General features: G+C 40.3%; 1 protein-coding gene across 1 annotated transcript in view; it reads right to left on the bottom strand.

Annotated features, from left to right (window-relative positions):
* The window catches only part of usp43a (ubiquitin specific peptidase 43a), a gene marked incomplete at its 5' end in the record, with an annotated part of 96,922 nt that overhangs the window by 38,710 nt on the left and 41,656 nt on the right, over positions 1–16,556 (bottom strand). The window contains 3 exons of the mRNA XM_083976565.1: positions 1,554–1,698; positions 4,165–4,300; positions 8,263–8,355. Of these exons, the coding sequence (XP_083832691.1) occupies positions 1,554–1,698; positions 4,165–4,300; positions 8,263–8,355 (374 nt within the window). The remainder of the gene's footprint in view (positions 1–1,553; positions 1,699–4,164; positions 4,301–8,262; positions 8,356–16,556) is intronic.

Raw genomic sequence — 16,556 nt, 5'->3', positions numbered from 1 at the left:
TTTGCAAATGTTTAACTTCACAGCCTGACTGTAGTCTGCCTACAGCGAGGGTGCGATGCTCTACTGCACCCCATTAACCCCCCAAGACAAGTTGTCTAAGCACCTGTAACCTTCCTAACACATTTCCTCGAAATCTGGTAAATTAATACAGGGGCTAAATGGGGGGCAGAGATCTGCTGTTTGATACAGTCTGACCAGCCAGAAATAGATGTAAAATCTAACTTTAAAAAGGTCAAATGTCTTTAAAAAAATCTTATTTCTATCACATAATGTTGTACTGGATTTACACTTTCCAAGCTGAAAGTTTAATGTTAGGTCAAACGTGTAAAAATGATATGTTCAAAGTTTAAAGTTTAATGGTGACATCTTTGAAATAACAGGAAGACAGTTACTTGAGCTAAAATTTGAACATTCATACTATTTCATATATTTATGTTTCTAAAATGGTACATCTGATGGACTGTACCATTACCACACATGGAAAAAAACAAGGCATGGGTAGACACACATGTGAAGCGTTCAATTTAACTCCAAGTGAAATAACCAATTTTTTCCTGAACCATTGCCCAGGTCAAGCACTGAACATCCTGGATATTACACCTACTATGCAATCTTTTGTCATGATAGATTTTAAACATGAGATTGTGTAGCTGCACCAGTTAACACATTGCAGGGAGAGTCATAGTCAAAGGTTTTTTTTTACCATGATGCCTACATACCAAGTTGCCACAACTTTTACAAAGTGCATAGCTCAAAGGAGCTCTTGAAGAATGTCACTCTGCCAGTTTGTTTCACAATGCAGCTTGCTGTGTGTGAGTGTTTGTGTGACATTACACTTCGCCCGCGTTCTCATGTGCATTCAGCAGCGTCTTGCATGGGTGAAAAGGGTTTTTAAAGTGTAGTGGTGATGCAAGGCTGACTCAACTTTATACCTGTCTCTTTTTTTAGCGATTGCAAGGACACAGAGCTCGACTGTCACCGTCTATCACAGGGAGAAAATAAGACAGAGATGGAGAGCAAGAGCCTGGAAACGTTCAACAAAAGGGATCTTGTACCACTGATCTTTGGTGTTATCCTCAGAGATAAGAGTGAATTATTCCTCTTGCCACATGCTGTAGCCTTCTCACTATTTCAGATGATGATTATTCGTACAAGCTCACCAGACCTTACTCTAAAGTAAACTTTTTATTATGGATGATGGGATGCACTGGGCTGATATTTAGACGTGGCATTTAATTTCATTTGTTTGGGTTCTGTCATGCATAAAGAAGCAGACTGAGAGGAGGAATACAAAGCACACTGCAGACACTGCCCATGTCTCCACCAAAGTAAAATGTCTGCCTGTGAGAAACACTGTGGTTAATGAATCATAAGGGCTTCTTGAAAGAGAAACCCAGGCGAAGGTGTGAGTGTGAATCGTGAGAATACATAAGGAGGACAGAGGAAGAGTGACAGAGGGAAAATTGAAAATGGGGAATGAGCAAAACTGTCAAATCAGAGTGGGAAGTCAGTGACAGCAGCGTTTTTAGTGGACATCTTGTTGCCGTGGTTACCTGAGTGCTGTGCAGAGCCTCCTCGACCATGGAGGGGAGGAGCCTGGAAGGCATAGACCACATCGCTATCAGAAATTGACGTCAGGTCGTCGTCGTCCGAGAAAGAACGCTGGAAACCCGTGGAGTACAATTCTGTTAGGATGACCTGGAGGGGGAGAGCGACAGACATGGTGAAAATGAAATGGTGAAATTTACTCAACTGAGAATTGAAAAAAAAAAGGTGTGTGAGTCTTGACCCTCTGGGATAACTTGTTATGAAGATATATAGCACAGAAATAGACCAACAATGATATTGTGTGCAGGTAAATTCTAATAAGCAAATAAAAAATCAGCTCAAGAAAACCCTAAATAAATCATAAGCCTCAACAGAATATCTTAAACACTGACAAAACTTGAAAACTGAAAAACATCAACATAAAAATTCAAGATATAAACATCTGCAAAGTGAGGCAAAGGATATTGGGGCTACATTTCTTAACACCTTAACACTCAGAGAGACATATTTCCTAGTTTCATGATTAAGAACTTGACAAACCTGACAGCAAAACATAAATAGTTTAAAGTGAGGAGAGAAATTAACACTACAGAATATAATATAACTACAGAACATACTTTTATGGTCAGCTGATGCTGATGCAAACTTTCGGTGCAAACATTTTTAAGCTGCCGGTAACCATAGCAACAGTCTTTTTTTCTAAGAAGTGATGATTCATTTCGTAACTCTGACCTACACAGTTCACTGACCTACAACAAACTTGGGATGGATAGAAGCTGTTTGTAGGATGTTTCATTCAAAATCATCATGTTTCCCCCACACACACAGACACACTTTTATCATACTCAAATACATCAAAGAAACTGGACCAGAGAGGAGATATGGATACAGATAAAAGGCAGCAAACAGGCTGTCCGTACCGCAGCTTTCTGAACTGATGACAGCGTCTCTGTGTGTGTTGGGGCTCTTCCTGATGGGCTCCCTCAGAACTTTGTCCTATGACTTGCTTTTTGCCAAACCCACAAGTAATTTTGCATCGATGTTTCGATGCATCCTGTTCTGATGCAAAGTGTTTACTTTGTGTTTATGTCTACCTGAGTTACAGTGGACTCTGGTAGGTATTAAAAGCAGAACCAGTAAGTGCAACAAAACTAACAGGAGAGAGTGTGGGAAATGTTAATGAAGCCCAGTTTCTACATTTACACACAGTCATTAGAACATGTCTAATCAGCCAAGTCGGAGAAAACGCCAGTGTGGGCAGACTGTGGGTGTGTAGGAGATGCAACAGCCTAACAAGGAAATCTCCCACTGTGAATAAAAATGGATTTCCTCATCAAGAAAGCAGGAAAATTGAAATTAATCTTCTGCTACTTTGCAAAACAGTCTAACTAAGGACAAGAATGCTAAACACTTCCAAAATATGTTTTATGACATCACAAAAAGAAATCACAGATAATTCATAGATTATCAGTTGTCTGAGAATGACACCCTTCTACCCATCAGGAAATCATAGAAATCAGTCCAACAATTTAATGCAATATCACTAACAAACACATGCTTTAACATTAGTGCACCCTGGCAAAAGGACTGGAATATGTTAAAGGGGTTTTAGCTGTTTGTCTCTCTACAGTCAGTTGTGTATCTGTGTATCCTGTTCCATGAAAAAAGTGTTTTTTCATCACTAAACAATTGAGACCTTGCTGTTGCTCTCCTGCTGCTGAGGACCCAACTTTAGATTCATCATCTGTTGTATGACAGGAGAAAGGCTGATGAACACACACCCCTGAAACCTTTTCTCCTGTTGGTGACATTTCTGCTGACTGTGAAGACGCAGTGCAATGTCTATGTTTTTGAATTCACAAAGGAAGTTCTGGTAGCTTTATCTATTTGCCCAAATATTCCTGTGATTTCTGAGAATATTTTACTGCTTAATGGTCATCTAAGATATCTCTAACAGTGAAAAGCACAGACATAATAAACAAGTGTTTCATTTTCCCAAATGATCAAAACCACTTATCTGAAAGTGAAACAGTTGTAGATAAATGATAATGATTACACAGACGATCTGTTGTAAACATCTACACTTCCTGGTTGAACTTTAACTGGCTGTACTAACCAAAGTAATGGATGATTACACCAGTAATTTTGGGTCCATTTAATTAGTTCTCACTGGCTAGTACATTATAATAGACAATGGACTATTATTAATTGTTAGGTCTATGATGCCAACAATAAATGAATAAATACATAAATCTCACTAAATTCCCATCACAGTTTTGATCAGCTGAATGCAATGTTTTTAAAATAGCATTATGAAAGATAACCTGCAACTATGAAATGTTCAGCATCTTTGATTGGTAATTACCAGTTATGAAAATTACTGGCAAGCAACTGTCCCTCAGTTAACTTAGATGGGTTGATTCATTGTTTCAGCACTGTGCGATGCTGGTGAGCCAGCATGCACAAATGAGCTATTATTGAGTTGTAGCCTACATCTCACATGTTTTTGAAAAGCCTAAATGTTCCCTATAAGAACGGTCTACTGGACTTCAGTGATCATTTATTGTCCAGCAAAACATATTTTAGAACGGGAATGAGTGGTGTGTGTGTGTGTACCTGGTCTGGGGAGATGTGGCCCTCCTCTGCCACCATGGTTCTCAGGCAGGACAGGTTACCAAACAGAGGAACAGCCAGCCCGACTCGCAGATACCTCTGACCCTTTGTGCTGAAAACCAGCGTCACACACATCGCCCTGCGGAAGAAATAAAAGTGAGGAAGGGAGGGAGGAAGGGAGGAGGGGGTATATATGTGTGTGCGCGTGTGTATGTTTGTGTATGATCAGTAGAGAGGCGAAGAAGAAAGAGAAAGGAAGATTGATTATGTCTAAGAGCAAAGTGTCAAATTGTTTTGCAATTCTGATTTTGCATGTTTACATTACTACAGATTCCAAACACACGCTGGCACACTGACATATTTACATATTTGTAGACACACACATACATATCAGACAGGTACTGTGCACACACAGAGTAGAGACAAACATTTCATACAAAACCAAAGGCAGATTTATGCAAGTGTGCAGAATTACACCAGGGGCGACATCATCATTTTGTCAGTTTGTTTTCTATAGATATATTGAGCCTTGCTTTTTATAATGTGTTTTAGCTGCAGAATAACAAAACAAATCATTCAATAAAATGAGATTGTTTTCAAATGCACTGTTAAGCTGTTTAATATCTAATATGTTTGGGGAAAAGATTTCCTCCGACAAAAGACAATAGAAAAAAGTGTGCATAAAACGTCTGTGTCTGAATTAATATCTGAAATGATTTACCATTTTTCAGGCGCTGTAGTGTTTCATTACTTTCTTGTGCGTGTGTGTGTAATCGTGCCTTGACATGCAAAGATAAATTGGTGATGGTTCTGAGCTGTGCTGTGTGTTGAGACATGTATCTCATTTGCTGCAATGTGAACACTTCCTGTAAAAGGATGCAAGAGTGAAAATGAAGGAGGATATAGAGTGAGAAATGATGGAGGGAGAACCAGAAGACAAAATGGATGGGCGATGGGATTCATAACTACAAGGATAGTGTTTGATGAGAAGATGAGTGAGAAAAAAAAACAAAGAGGGCAGAAAGAAAAAAAAATAATGGTGAAAGTATGGCAGAAAAGACACACTAAGGTCATGCCTTCTCATTTGGGAAGAAGGTGGTGTAATCGCTGACGCCTCTGCTTCCTGTTTCCCATCATGCATTATTCAGGTGAGTAATATGCGAGCAGCGGGGAGGTTGACAGGCCAGACGGTGGAGGATCTGAGCAGCTGTTTAGTTTACGTTGTTAGATGCTCTGAGATGAGACTCTGAGATGTGAAACGAAACAGGATGAGAGGTGTGCGACGGCTCTCAAGAGGAACAGGAAATAGAGATGTCAGGGTTTGGTTTTTTTTGCAGCTTTCCAGCCCCCTGCTGGGTTAGGCCCTGATGATTTCTATTAAACAGCAACCTCTGAAACATAAAGCGTTGTGAGAGCACACAAAATACTTCAGCTCAAAAACATTAAAAACTGCCTTGAAAGACCATGTTAGAGTCTAACAACCACAGCATAACAACCATGCTTGTGTGTGTGTTTTAGGTAATTTACTGCAAATCGTGTAAACGTCACCTCTCTGCCAGCCATATTCCTGAGAAAACTATTTCTGTGGCCATGTCTTCCATTTGTTCCAGCTCAAGCAATGAACATTAACCAGTTTACACAGGGCGAGAATTTTAATTTGCCTGAAATGGTTAATCCCTGAGAGTGAACATGATTACAGTTAAAACAAAAAAACAAAAACATGCTCATTGAAGCTGATTTGAAAGCTCTGTTGTGATGGTGTGTTCGCACGCAGCTTCGACATCTGAGATTTGTGAGACCCTGGTGAAGACTCTTTCAGAGAATCACCTCCTGAGCAGAACAATAAGCAATAATAACAGTATTTTTTCCTGCTTGATTGCCATATTTATTTTACCCTCATCACATCACATTGAAATTGAACCCAATGTTTTTAGAATAGATCAGTTTATGTGCTTTGTAATGTGAAGCCACCAAAATGTATAAGATCAACCTTATAATCCCTAACAATGGGTTACATGTGTACAGCTGGTTTTAGGGAGGTCTATTGTGTGTTCATTTAGAGTAGGCTTACTGTTTCATGCTGCATGATATTCATCCTGTAGTCTGTTGCTTGAGGAGCTGTGGTCTGTGGTCACTGGTCAGTGTACTGATTTGGATTTGTAGTTCAGTTTCCACAGTTTATTTTCTTTCACACTTCAAGCCAAAATCAGTTTGTTGAGTTTAAGTGTATAAGACTCTGCCAAATGTTTGATGAAGCTCCGACAGCTCAGTGGGACTTACTGACCTACTGGATTCATGTTACTGAATTACTCATTGACCAGTAAGGAACAAAAATCTTGCCATTCTTTAGTACATCTCTAAATATTTTGAACAGCAGCTTTGGTTAAGACTGACATGTGCAAGACGGATTCTCAGAAACTGTCATCCTCCTTTTCCCTCTCTGCCATACACTGGCATTATCTGCAGCACCCAGGCCTCAATGCCACGCTGCCAGCCAGACCCTGCTGTGTCTCTGGGGGCCTCAAACTTATCAGGCATTCTGCTGGGATACTGCTGCAGCAGGACGGTGCAATGAGGCCGCTGTGTGACTGTGTGTGTGTGTGTGTGTGTGTGTGTGTGTGTGTGTGTGTGTGTGTGTGTGTGTGTGTGTGTGTGTGTGTGTGTGTGTGTGTGAGTCAGGTCAGTGTGTGGCCAGGAGAGAAGCTGAATGAATTTCCCTCTATGCTGGGCTCAGGCAACTGCAGAGACAGACCACACACTGTCAGAGGACTCAGACTGCAAACCAGAGTTTGTGTTCAGCTCTGTGGAAGCCACGCAGAGAAGACACAGAGCAGAGGTGTCTGCATGTTTGAAGATAGGAGGATTCATTGAGCAATGAATGGAGGTAAATTGTGAAAGTGGAAGTGACTGGAACTTAACTGATATTTGTTTTTTTGTTTTTTCTTTCAGATAATTTATGCCATGACTGGACTCATGGGTAGAAAGATAAAGGGAGTACAACAAATCTGCAATGCTGTGGTTGCCTTGGTCACTGTGCCCCACGATGACTTTTAAAAGGGCCTGTACGCAGAACACTCCCATCTACCAGTAAGAGTGACAAAGATGTAATTTGTGGTGAAACAAAGCAAACGAAGACGCTGAAAAATCAAGCGCAGCCTACAGATGCCAACAAGGTCCACATGGAAGGTCTAATCAGCCGAAACAATGAAAATGATCTGCGTGGGCGTGTGCGTGCACCATGGGTGTGTAGGGCCTTTCATTAGGATCAGTAACTGATTGCTGATGCCTAAGGCGTGCTACAGCTGCAAACTCCTCCAGCTATTGTTGCACACGGACATTTTCTCTCTCTCTCTGTTTGCATCTCTGCTGTCAAAATAATAATAGAGAAGTCCTCTGTGCATCAGACTCCATCTCTGTCTTCATATGTCAAAGTCGTACGGCCTCACAGAGGGACCTTGCTGACACGCAGCTTCTGGTGCAGTTAAAAATGGAAACAAAAGCAGAAAGTGTTTGGTCAGGGACTTTCGATGGCAAACATTTATCACTTGTGACCATGGCCAATTTCTGTTGGGGTGTGCGTGCACAGTATATGTTTGTGTACATGTGTTGTTTACGCGCACTTATCTGCACAGTCCGATTTATCTAATTTCCTTCTGAATTGAATTGTGAGTTGTTACTGTACAGTGCATCCGACATGATCGATGGGTTTTTCTACTTATTTGTTGAGGCAAACTTTTCTGCTACATTGGGCAGATGAGATGATCATATCTTCATCACTGATATCAGATGACAGCCTCATACATCCACAGTGTCAACTTCCCATCTAAGAGAAGCTTTTGCTTGGCTAAACAGTTCTGCTTATGCTCCGAGGCCTACGGGAGATTTAGCCTGTAAACCAGAGCAGAGCAGAATATTCTCAACGCATCTGCTCAGAAAATATACTCAAACCACAGTGGGATAAAAGTGAAAATATGAGATATGTATGGAAAACAGAAAGAAAAACCAAAATCCAGTAGAAAAAGTTTAGTAAACTGCGATAGCAATGTGAAGATAGCTGGTGAAATAAAAATGCTTTTGGCTATTTGTTGTTTGATACATCACCTGGTTTGTCGTAGAGGGATCGGCAGGGAGATGCATAAAAATGGGTCAAAGGTGTTGCTCTGCTTAAGGCAATGAGGGCACGTCAGAGAGGATCTGAAGAAAAACAGAGACAGAGAGCAAATTTTAATCTTTCTTGCCAAGTATGACCTCAGAGTATGATCATATATTTTTACCCTGTAGAACAAGCCTCCACAAAAATTCACCCTGCTCAAGTCAATTTTCATATTAACCTGCTAGGCTCACACTGCTCTCATAAACAGCCGTCTGAGGAGAAAACCTTCAACTTGACATGACATAACAAACGCTGTTTAACAGGTGTCTCATGTGCTACATGCAGTTAACACTTCCATTGTGGTTAAATGTGAATACTGAAGACCACGCACTGACAAGACTCAATCTGCTGTTGAGAAATGTGCAGCAAAGCACCAGAGATGAGATTGCTGTTAAGAATTTCTTGGACACAAAACACAGCATACGGCAGGTGAGATAGTGTGTAAATTGAAAAAGGCTGCATCCCAGAGACCATCCTGAGCTGGAGAGGTGGGTAGGAAGGGACACTACTGAGAGAGAAGAAAGGGGAGGGGAAGGGTAAAAGATAAAAGGTAGAGGGGATATTTAAAAGGCAGAGAGAATGGTAAAGAGGAAAGGTTCAGCTGAAAAAAAAAGGAACAAAGTTGACTGGAGACTGGAGGACAGCAGATACAGTGGGTGTTGGAAAGGCAGAGGAAACAAAAGTGGAGAGCAAAGAGCCAGAGATGATGAGAAAGACAACAAAGTGCAGAGCTCAGTGGGAGGACAGATTAAAAAATGAACAGAAGGTTGGCAGCAGGGAAGTCAAATTGACAAAAGCTAGAAAGCAAAATGGAGGGAGACAAAGACACAGACAGGACGCGTCAAGGACTTTGAGGCGACAGGAAAGGAGCTGATCAGAGAGAAGGAATGACAGGAGGGTAGAAATACTGAGGACTGCACATGGACATGTGCATGTCTGTGTGTGGAGGGATGTGTTTGTGTTTTATTATTATTATTGATATGTTGATTGAATTGTTAGCTTATTCATGTAACTTTATCACTACATTATAGGGTTCAGGCACAACAATATTCACAAGTGAAATGTTAACGTTCCATCAACCACTCCCCTGTATAATCAATAATACACACACAGATAGATAGATAGATAGATAGATAGATAGATAGATAGATAGATAGATAGATAGATAGATAGATAGATAGATAGATAGATAGATAGATAGATAGATAGATAGATGCATTTCATCCCGTTTATTAAGCACCATTGCATTTTCTATTCCAACAGTTTGAGGTAACTTAAACATGGGTGAGGTAGCTATTTGTCTCCATCAGAGGCAAATCCATTATTATTATTCTTCACAGGTATACACAAGTGAATCAAATGCAGATACAACATTTTTTAAACTGTATACTTGAGTAGTGTAGTTAAAATTTTAAAACACAAGTGTGGGTATGGCTTATTATTTGTTGAATATACAGTACATTTCGGTGGTGCTGTACTGAAAACTTTAAAGCAGTTTTTTGATACAATATTGGTATTTATTTTTGGACCTGCTTGAATTTGTTTCATGAAGGAAAATTATTGCAGTGTTGCTCATAGGGGTGTAACGGTACACAAAAGTCACGGTTCGGTACGGTTTCGGTACAACAGACACTAATTGAATGTAAAACTAAAATCTGTCTTGTGTTATAAAAGTTAAAAGAAAAAAGAATACAAAATAAAACAAGTGCATTAGGAGTGTTATAATGCCATTCATTAATTCTAGAGGAAAAAAAACGTGCACTTGACAACTGGCAACTATTATTCGAATTATTAAATTATTATTATTAAAAAAATATTATTAAAAAAACAAAACAATAAACTGACATCAATGTTGGTTTACACAGTTAAATTAGACTAGCAGTTACTTTGGTGATGTTTCTGCTCCTGCCTGTGTTCATAAAACATATTAGGCAGCTACACGCACATCCCCTAAAAAACTGAAGACTAGGTGCTGGACCACCAAGAAAGACACAGGTAAGGAAAAAAGGAGACCGCACACTAGTTAAAAGCTCCCGTGACAGTTTAATGTCACTCACACGTTTCGGGCGTCAGCCCTTCATCAGACAAAATGTGTCATAGTGTGCGGTCTCCTTTTCTCCTCACCTGTCTGTGTTCATGTCAAGAGGCTTAAAAGCTGCGGGATAAGTTGTTGCACACAACTTGTCTTTTTACTTGCACCAGTGATTGACATATCGGGTTGAACATGCGCTACGTGTTTGATGCGTTTCTAGCGACGCACCGCGCATCCGTGAAACATCGCCGACGGACTTTGTCCGGTGGACCAGTCTCGAGCATGGATGTATTATGGTCGCGAGCCGCCGCCGCCGCCGCCGTTTGTTTCATTGAGAAGCCACAGTGACAAGAATGAAGCAGACAGCTCTCCTCCTCTAACTTCACTCTCTCATCACTTCTCTTCTTCGTCTGCTATGACGGCTGCAGGCAGCTTCGAGGCTCATTACCGCCACCTGGATTCGAGTGAGGACTCGACTTTTTTTTTTTTTTTTTTTTTAATATTCATTCAGACGTATTCGTCGTGTGACTGTGTGCACCAAACCGTGACCCCCGTACCGTGACGGCACGGGACGAATACATATACCGTTACACCCCTAGTTGCTCATAATGCTGTCTCCTCGCCGACAGCTTTTAGACTGTGTACATGCATACGTGTATGTTGCCAGATGCTTGTTTTATCTTCCTGTGTCTCACTATCGTTTCTGCCAGCCGAGCTGTACCCAACTTTGTGAAGATACAGACTTGTCAAATGTACAAATGTGCTGGAAATAATACAACACTTTTCAGACTCCACATTTCCTCGCTGTCAGTGTTCAGCCTGGTGCACCATGGCAGCCAGTCGCAGGCTCACTAATGATGCCAGTTTGTACTCAGTAAAGGAGACTGACAGGCTGTACTCTCTCTCTCTCTCTCTCTCTCTCTCTCTCTCTCTCTCTCTCTCTCTCTCTCTCTCTCTCTCTCTCTCTCTCTCTCTCTCATACATACACACAATGTTGTGCATACCTAAAACTCTGGACTTAACACTGAAATTCACACATGCATGCAGGAACACCCACACAAACTCACAACATCACTTAAAAAGCTTGTGGTGAGGCTGACAGTATTTCCAGTCTGGTGGAGAATATGAGATAAGTATTTGTACGGATGTGTGTGTGTGTATGTGTGTGTGCGTTAGACAGAGGTTGTACTCTACGTTCAGCTGTCAAAGGACTAACACTGTTTAGTTTAGACCAGACACCTGGAGTAACACCAGATACACCCACAAACACACACATGCTCAGCACAGCAGTAGCTGCTCTTATCTATCATAAAGGTGCTCAGCATCGCTGCGCTTTACTCACGGCAAAAAAACAAAAAAGCACCAGCAGTATCTCTAAACATTGCAGTATCTCATAGTCTGATTAGGCATTTTTCCACATAGTTTCTCTAACTAAAGAAGCTTTGCAGCACAGTTCAGGGGATGATGAAGGTGATGCAGTTGGTGCAATGCATGCTCCACAGGAGACTGGTATATGGGTGTCAGGAATGAGCTGACAATGTCAGAGTTGAAAACTTCTCTAAGAATAGAATTCAGGAAGAAAAAAAAAACTTTTCTAGCATATCATTCACTTGTATTTCTATTGCAGAGAATTTCATGCATTTCTTTAGTGGATTTTTGTGTTGTACAAACTCTCCAGTCCAGTCCAGTGTGTGTATTACTCACTAATTTAATCAGTTAATGAAATAAGCTATTAGGTCATGTGTAGAAATTTGTGCAATCATAAGATTTGATGGGATATTTTTGTAGCAGGTGTAAGAAATAAAGGAGTGAACAGAGATTTAATAAAAATGTAAAACAAATACTCTGCAAATGTGAAAATTATATAGTTACACCATTCAAGGAGGTTACAAAGGTTTAGTACCTATAATTTCATCTGTTCCATTTTCCTTGTTTTAATTAGAAGTTTTGTTTTTTTTATTAAAGTTTAGCCCAGCTTTGGTTCTGTACCACCACATTTAAATAGTCTTGTCAAAGAAAGCTGATTGTTTTAGTCACTGCAGTCGTGACCTTGTTTACAGAATGAACAGCATCAGCAGACAGCTCAGTGATGGATGGAGGCCTGGGCTCTCCACCTGAGCACGAGAGAAAGGAGAGACTGAGAAATTGAGGCTGAGAGTTTCATTCTAATCATTAGATTTCTGTACCTATGACCCTTAATGACAACGGTCATTCATTCCCACAAAGTCATTTCTAAAACTAAAGGTCAAGAGGACACTATATATGACACCTTCATCTAGTTTCTATTATTCGGGAACAAAAGCGTATACAGTACTACTAATACCACTCAGAAGTCTTCATAACTGTATCAGGAAAAATGTGTTTTAAGCGAGAAGAAGCAAAACTGAAACACAGTCACAGCAAAAACTGTTGCAGAGTCAGATCACTCAAAGCTCTACTAAGTCTTAAATGTGCACATAATTACATTTTAACTCCCTCAAGGCTCATTGTAAATGATGAATGATCAACAGTGCAGAATTCATATTTACAGCATCTGGCTACACAGTTAGTCACAAAGCATTCATTCACATCAGCCTCAGGCTCATCCTGCATTGATGTAACACCGCACATCATAACCACCCATCATGTTTTAGAAATTCTGATCAATTATCAATACTCTGTATCAGTATTGTGATTTCTACAGTATTTCTTACAGATACTGGTGTCACAATTGTAACTACAAGTATTTGTGGCTCTGGTCCATTTACAGTAGGTGTGCAGTGTTCCAGAAGGAAACAGCAGCAGCTCCAATAATTAATATCTAGACAATAATTGTCTGATTAAATAGTGTTAATAAATGCAAGTCTTCTCAAAGAAGTGCAATATATATATATATATATATATATATATATATATATATATATATATATATATATATATATATATATATACATCTCATAGTTGTACACAGTTCAGCACTCCCCGTGACCATGACTGACTGAGAGAAGGAGAGACATGAGTGTCCAACTGTCAGTCAGTCATACATTCAGTCAGTCTGTCCGTCAGTGCTGGCTGTGGATTGGAGGCTCCGATCTCTCTCTATCAGAAAGTACAAGTAGAGACCTCGTAGAGACCTGTCAGGGGAAATTAACTCAGCGTAGGGGGTATTGACGCGCACACATGCACGTGCGCACACTCGCTCGCACACACAGACACACACAGTCTCGGTGTCACCTTCATAAAGATAAGTGATATCTTCCTGGCTGAGACTAACTAACCAAATAACCGGGTGATAAATTGGTTCACGTCAACTTGTTTAATGAGTATAAAAAGATGTTTGGACATAACAACTGCACTTTTCCAGGTGTGAGTGTTGACAACAGAACAATGTATTGGCATTGCTTTGTTTGACAGTCACATGTTTGAGAAAAAACTGTAAAGACAAGAATTAAAACTCAAAAACAGGCAAAGCAGCATTTCTGAAGCCTAATTCAAACACGTCTCTCTCCATGTCTCTCACTGTTTCACTCTCATATACTGTTGCTCTTGTTTAATTTCTCCATCATGTCTTGTTTTGCAAAGGTGGGAGTGGCGTTCACAGAATTACGTGGCTGAATCAAGCTACGTGGAAGGAAAAAACATCAACATCAATAAACACTAATGGACTTAATCACTGATATGATTACACACACTGTACTGTAAGTAGTGAGGAATGTCTTGATACAGTCCACAGGATTAGGACGGGGACTGCTAAAGGCTTTTTATATCGATCGTTTTTGGCCGCCTATGAGCTAGATCATGTACCAGCTGGCTGTAAACGATCCCCCAGTGTGGCACAAAATTAATACAGAGTGAAACCATAGCTCCAGTCAGTGATGGCGTTGGTATGTGGCACTGAACACTGTGAGCAACATGAGGTCACCATGGATAGAAAAAAGTTGTAATTTGAGTCTGTTTGAGCAGCCTGTTGCAGGTGCATCATGTTTGCTCATTTCCACTGTATATTGCATTACTGAAAAAAGAAAGAAAACCTATTTCCATCAGCACAGAACTGAAAACTGGCCAGTAATAACATTTTTAGCCAATTTTGTCATTTTTCAGGCTATAGACCGTTTCAGAGAGTATAAACAAATACAGGTGTTACCAAGGATACTAATTAAGGCTCCATTCAATTTAGTGTACCAGAGCGTTTTCTAATGAGCCACACCTGTCTTTGTTTATACTCTCTGAAAGGGTCTATAGCACATAAACAGTAACAGATACCATGTCAGCTTTATTTTTTTAATTTTTTTACTCCTCAAACTGGAACAGTTTTGTTACAGCTTCTCTAACCTTTACAGAAGACATTGCTATGAATGAGTAATAGCTCTCTAGTTTTTACATTTTTTTGCCACCGCCCCTCTCTCTCACACACACACACACACAGTATTGCTGATGTCCAGGGTGAGGCTGGAGGACACAGTGCATTTACGTGAGCTCGAATTCGCTCTTCAAGTATGCGACTCCTCCATGCTTCAGACACACACACACACACACACACACACAGACACACACACGCACGCACGCACACACACACGCGCACACGCGCACACACACACACACACACACACACACACACACACACACACACACACACACACACACACACACACACACACACACACACACACACACACACACACACACACACGAACAGAGACAGAGACAGAGACACACGCACCCATGCACACACAAAGACACACACACTTTTAGGTGTCACAGGTGATATTCTACTGAATGAGTAGAAGAATACCTATGAGTTTTAATGAGCTGAAAATCAGGAGGGCTACACATCAGCAGTTTGGGTCCCTGAAAGAAGAGGTTTCAGATTATAAACTGCACTATAAAGAGAGGAAGGGTAGAGCACAGAGAGTGGGGAGATGGGCTGTCTCTCTCTTCAGCCAGCTGGTGGGTCTGCCACAGTGCATCAGCTCTGAGGGGATAACGTGGCTTATATATTTTCACCATGGTAGCACTTTCTTTATCTCTAGGCAATGTAAAGGCAGCATAGGAGCGGAAATCTAACAGGACTAGACTAGACAAACAAGCTGCAAGTCAACACATGCACACCCACTTTATGTACACTGCATAATACCAAACTGCATCAAACTCTGACAAACAGCATCTCTCCTTTTCCCCGTCTCATCTCTTGCTGGAAAATGAAACTATTTTTAAACCAGCCTGCATCGCCACCATATGATCCATCGCTATCATATAACTGCAATACAATACCACCACATCGTTTCCTTCATTCAGTCAGAATAGCGCCATGGAGACTCATCTTGACTGTTGTGATCAGTTCGAACACAGGCATATTCGCTCTGGATTAGGGGTTGCACAGTTAATCTAAAATCCTAACATTGCATCCATCTGAGGTGTGAAAGCTGCGTAAGTAGGAGCAGGACAACAAATCCAAAATGTGTGAGACAGAGTAGTATGATGAAAGAAAAGCTCTGGGTGGGTGAAAAAATGATGGTATGATGATATTTGAAAACATGAATAAAAAAAATGTTGTTACCCAAACAGAGATAAAAAAAAAGGGTGAATTCTTGCACAAAGAATTTCCCAAAACCAAAAAGGAATATTTTTTTTCTATTGTAAACATTTAGAAACTTGGGCTGTATATTTTCTTTCTGTGACTCAATACCCTCCATCCTATCACAAATCCAAATTATACTTGGGGCTTGTTTGAGCATCTGAATCAAATTTAATTGCATTGGTGTGTGGTGCATTTTAAATCATGCCTCCAAGAGGTCAGTACAAGTACATCCCAACCTGGGTGCATATTTTAAGAACTGCGAAGTGCATTGAAGATAAGAGAACCTTTTTTTTTTTTTTTTTTTTTTGAGAATCTGGTACAGAACATCTCATTCTGGACAGATATCAGTTTTTTTGTTGCAAAAGTAACTCTTAGTAAAAGATGTGCAGCTTTTCTTTATGAAATATTAATTATCTGCAGAGAAACAATGTGATTTACTGTATTTGCTTGCATGTTATTTTCTGTTTACTTTATTTTTTATAGATCTTTAAATCTAAAACCAACTGGTCTCTGGTTTAACTTGAACAAACTGTAGAATCATTAAATCTGCATCTAAAACAAAAAACCACTGTGACAGAAAAAAAGTAACCATCCACAACTCTCTTGTTTGTCAAGATGCAGAGAGACGCTGAAGTTTTCTGCACGTCTCCCAT

This window comes from Trachurus trachurus (genome assembly GCF_905171665.1).
Source record: "Trachurus trachurus genome assembly, chromosome: 1".
NCBI lineage: Eukaryota > Metazoa > Chordata > Actinopteri > Carangiformes > Carangidae > Trachurus > Trachurus trachurus.
This window is presented reverse-complemented; position numbering and strand designations above follow the sequence as displayed.